Source organism: Notothenia coriiceps, unplaced genomic scaffold, assembly GCF_000735185.1.
Source record: "Notothenia coriiceps isolate Sejong01 unplaced genomic scaffold, NC01 NC01_scaffold00026098, whole genome shotgun sequence".
Taxonomy (NCBI): Eukaryota; Metazoa; Chordata; class Actinopteri; order Perciformes; family Nototheniidae; genus Notothenia; species Notothenia coriiceps.
Window position 1 is genome coordinate 229,269 of NW_011358799.1, and position 5,204 is coordinate 234,472.

Sequence of the window (5,204 nt, forward strand, 5' to 3'; positions counted from 1 at the left end):
CAGATCTAATAGAAATTAAAAATTATCCTGCGGGCCGAAATTAAATCCACCAAGGGCCTGATTTGGCCCCCGGGCCTTGAGTTTGACACGTGCTCTAAGGTCATACAACCATCTTCATGTGNTTGCTTTTTCTTTGCACAACATGAAAGAAAGGCCAAATGAATTGGCTGTGATTTTAGTTTTTTTAAGCAGAGGTTGAGTTCAATAATTTGTACGGCCCTCGGAGGATGTTGTAAAATTTGAAAGGAAAAAGGTTCCCCACCCCTGCTGTAAATAATAATAAAAACCCTTGATTTATAACTTAACATCTCTGTCTCTATTGATCTGAGTATATTATAAAGAATAGCCAGTTAATTGAAGCATTATAGCACAGGCCTTTGTCAGATGGTATATTACGCTGTTTTTTTTCTGCTTCGAATAGTTCTCTTTTTTCACCATACGTGTGTTTGCATCCCTGCTAACTGTCTACTATTAACATTTATATTAAAATGAATATAATGATTTAATGTACTATATTTTAATATGTGATTTAAAAAAGCTTAAAGCACACTAAATAACAGGAATCTCCATAAGTCCGAAGCTTAAGATGTAACGATGACAGTTACCGCTATTTTACAGCGTTATAATGTGTGTATTTTAAAACAGGTGTCAAAAGTCAGATTTCATTCTTTAGGTCTTAAGGCATGTGTGAGACATTGCTTTATCCTTCAATGCTTGCATAATCGATGATAAGAAATGTACTAAATAATGATATTTTTGTTATTTTTACCTCAATCTTTAATTCAGCTCTGGATGCTGTGTGATCTGAAAATCCAGTTTGACAGACACATGAATGAAGGGAAATACCATTTGGCAGAGCCACTAGTCACAGCCATCTCTGCCTTAAACAAAACAGAAGGTCTCTACAGGTAACAGCCTTACGCATTATTCTAACAATGGCTGTCGCTAACGTGTGTATTTTGTGTCGGAGCTGTAACAATGTGTTTTCTGACAGGAAAGCTAAAGTTTTGAAGGCTCTGAACCGCAGCACTGAGGCGTACAGCGTCTTGCAGCGGCTGCAGGTGCACTGTGAGAGGACTAAATGCACAGAGGTGGTCATCAGGTAGACACTTTATCCATTCTGATGTGTCCTGGAGTGTAGAGGACAGTGAAATTACTTCAACTTAGCCTACATTCTCTTTTTATCTATGGAATTGAATTGACTCACTTATTTTAGGGCTACCATAAATATTTAATGTATGACGTTCAAGCTTCGGTATGAGCTGCATTTTCTTCTTGTGTGCGTCATGCCCTTTTCTGTCTCATACAGAGTTATGCTTTCCACCGCTGAGCTCCACTGGGAGTCGTGTGGCTTCTCCACAGCTCTCCCTCTCCTCCTGCAGGCCCTGGCTCTGGCCAGGCAGCACCACCTCCAGTCCCTGGCCTCAGAGACCATCCTGCACCTGGCCTTCACTCAGGTCATTCACAAGAAACACATCAAAATGTTCCCACATACAAATCACAAAAGCATTAAAAAGCATTACAAAGCATTGCATTACGGCTGGTGTATAAAATAAAAATAAATACAACACTTGCTTTCTTTAGGTGGTACAACACTATTTTATTTCTAGAGCATCAAGGTAATTGCTTTATAGGAGCATATAATTATACTAAACTTGATGAAGCTTCTTACATTTGACTGCTCTGTTTTTTCAGCAGGATTACAGAAAAACTAAAACCAATTTCATTTAAATGTTTTCATAGGGTGAGGCATAGGCCAAGTAAGAACACATTACATTTTTGAGCGGATCCAAATCACGGGGAAGATACACAAATTATTTTTCACTTACAATAACATGGCAAGAATGGGCATAAGTGCTGCATTTCATAATTTAAAAAATAATAGTTCCTATATGTGAATATTCACATTAACACAGCTATCAAGTTGATTTTTAAATGTTTTGAGCAATAAAATCTCAATGTTGTTCCAAAGTAAATACTCAAAGCCCATGGACACATCAGTCAGGAAATAACCTTTCAACTGGAAAGATGTGAGCAGCCCAGGAGCATGTGAATGCACCATTGGCCTTGGCAGATGTCTTTGCTCTGAGTGCCGTTCTAATTGTCTCTGTTTTCTGTCTGCAGCTGATGTTGGGAGTTCCTGAGCACGCTCTGAGTGTTCTGCATGAAGCCATCGAGCCTGTTCTGGCCCACGGATCGGTCATGGACAAGGGCAGAGCCCTGCTGCTGACCGCACGCTGTCAGATGGCTGTGGCTGGGTTCAAGCCAAACGGACAAGGGCAAGCAGGTAACTGACCACTTCGCAGTACATCTGATAAGATAAGACAAGATGAACCTTTATTAATCCCCGAGGGGAAATTCAGTTGTACAAAGCAGCAACAGGGTACGCGTGAAAAAAACAGTACAGCAAAGATTCACACAGATCAATAAAATCTAAAATAAATAATAAATAAAATAAAATCAAGGACAAAATAATAATGATAATAATAATAAAAGACTATGAAAATAGGAGATGAATAAAAATGAGAGTAAAATAACTGTCAGCATATATACATATTTGGTCATCATCTAAGTTATAAAGTGCGGAATAAGTTAAAGTGACAAGTGAAAAAAGTTAACATGGGTTGTGGAAACAGTGTATATTTATGATCAGTGATTTAATTTTATTTCTTTTTCATTATTAACCCCTTATTGTGCAGCCTGATGGCTACAGGCACAAAGGACTGTCCGAGGCGCTTGGTGCGTTGTTGTGGAGGGATGAGTCTGGCTGAACGTACTCCTCATCTTCACTAGCTCTGCGTGAAGTGGGTGGGAGGGGTTCTCTAGGATGCTGTCGAGCTTCCTCCTCGTCCTCCCCTCTGCCACCTCCTCCAGATTGTCCAGTTGTACTCCCACTACAGAGCTAGCTAGTGGGTGATCTCATAGACATTACATTAATGTAGAACAGATATTACCATTCAAAGAAACAGAGCAGCATGCACTCTGCTGCTGAGGGTCCCTTTCTTTTGAACCAAATGACCACAATGAACAATGTCTGGACTGCGGTCTTGGCGCAGTGGGCTAGAGCGTTGATCCTAGGTCTGTGTAGCTGTGCACCTTCTTTATAAACTCTTCTTGTTGTCTCCTTGCAGATCTTCCCTTGGCGGGTTTGGCCGTTGACACGCTAAATGAGGCAGCAGGCTATTTCTCCAAGCTGAACTGTAAGGAGCGGCTGCGGGACGTCCACTACCTGCAGGCCCTGCTCCACCGCTCCCTGGGACAAACCTCGCACTGCCACAAAAGTGCGATGCTCTTCCGGCTGCTGGACCAGGAGCTGCAATCCCCAGCGCCTCCAGTCTCCATGCGACTGTAACTTCTTCCTGTCCAACAACCAACAGGAGTCATTCTGGCTGAAAAGGACACAGCACCTCCTCTCGCTCCTGAGTTGAGTACCTACTGCGCTCGCTAGATGGTGACAAATATCTGTCCTCCTCTGTCAGTACTAAAACATTTCATTTGCAAATATTTAGGCAATTGTGGAACTCTGCACGCAATGCCTGGGTAATAATTAGAGAAGACAATGTCAGTAGTCATATACAAGGCTGAGTTACAGGTAGACCCAAAATAGAATCCTCGTCTCTGCACTCGTGTCCGGGTACAGATTTGAATGGTGGCCTGATGATAAACATAGCGTGTTTTAATAAAACTTCAACCCCAGCAACACTCCAGGATTGTCAGACAGACATAACATGCCTCCCCACGGCATGGTAGAAAGGTTGAAAGTTTATCAGGTGCTGTCACGGCTGTGCTGATTTACCCGTCGCTTCATGATGAATGAGGGTAATATCACAGTTAGCCACAAGATGAATGTGTTTCTGTGGCCAGGATGATTCATATTCCGGCTGAAGAATACAGATGAAGCTGGAATCCGAAGGAGAAAATCGTGACCACATCTATAATGCAATAGCCCTTCGATGACATTTACGTGACTTACGTCTGTCACTATTTGAGATACGACTTTTTGTATGATGACATTACATTTAGGTGGCCTGACGGGCCTGTAATCCATTACACGCTGCTCTTCTTTCAGAAAAATAAACGACTTGTTTTGTCTTATTTGGTTCTCAGTTCATCTGGCTCATGTAGGAATAATTGTGAAGGGTAATGTATTTGAGAACATCTCTCTGTGAGAGCGTAGTAACAGTTTTGTTTTTTTAAAGGAGCCCTATTCTGCTTTTTGGGGCTTTCTCTTTCTTGTAGTGTATGATATAGGTTTCTGGGCAAGTGGAAATAGTTGCTGCTCAAGCATTTTTAAGGAAAGTAGAGCCCTCGACAGGAAATGTCTCTTTTATCATCTGCATGCTCCCTGAAACTGCCATGTTTGGTCTCATGCGATTCTCTGAACAAACCGATTGATAACAGCGGTGCATAATAAAAGCAGGCCTGCTTTTTATGTAAATATCACTCGTCGTGCGATTCTCCACACTCTCACCAGTCAAATCTTGTCACTGTTGCTTATTGTATTCTGGCTTCAGGCCAAATGGGGCCTGTATTTAAATGATTGTCTAGATTACAAATAACAGTGTGTACAGTATGTGGGCCAGATCAAAGTTTAGGATTAACTAATGTTTGTTATAACACACTACCAAAGGAATGTGTGTGTTAACAAAGTGCAGAGTGTATTGCATTCAGTTTATGCATTTGTGCAAGACTCTTTATGTTCGTTGTATAGTTTGCTGAAGTGGGATTCAAACCACCTATTCTTATTCATCAATTTGCACAAAACCATTTAGAGCAGAAAGCTTGATATTTGTGTGCTTTTCGTTGCAGCAGAGGAATTTACATGAGAAAGAAGAGATCTATTACCTTAGAGATATTGCGTTTCCTTTCAACAACCACATTTCTTTTTTTTAAAGCAGCTTAAAATATTTTTGAGTTTAGAAAAACTTATGAATTATACAAATCTGACTTGAGTGAGCTTTGTACCCATTGGCAGCATGTTGTCACCAGACAGTGAAAGTAAAACAGGGTCAGTCTCTTCGGGGGTCCTGAGTGCTGCACACGTTTTGTTTACAGTCCAATGAGGAAAACAATTCATTCAATGTATATGTTCAAGTGCTGAAACGGTGAGTTAATTAAAGTGGACCTATCATGCTATATTTGAATAATATAGTGTAGGACCATACCTATATAAGACATATTTATACTTTTTATTTTTCAAAATA

The 5,204-nt window shown here is 40.6% G+C and overlaps 1 protein-coding gene across 1 annotated transcript in view; it reads left to right on the top strand.

The window, feature by feature from the left end:
- The window catches only part of LOC104956551 (anaphase-promoting complex subunit 5-like), a 4,464-nt gene extending 369 nt beyond the window's left edge, over window positions 1-4,095 (top strand). Inside the window, exons 2-6 of the mRNA XM_010784047.1 lie at window positions 787-908; window positions 995-1,102; window positions 1,310-1,457; window positions 2,125-2,287; window positions 3,132-4,095. Coding sequence (XP_010782349.1) covers window positions 787-908; window positions 995-1,102; window positions 1,310-1,457; window positions 2,125-2,287; window positions 3,132-3,352 — 762 coding nt within the window. The 3' untranslated portion in view covers window positions 3,353-4,095. The remainder of the gene's footprint in view (window positions 1-786; window positions 909-994; window positions 1,103-1,309; window positions 1,458-2,124; window positions 2,288-3,131) is intronic.
- Window positions 4,096-5,204: the final 1,109 nt, after the last annotated feature.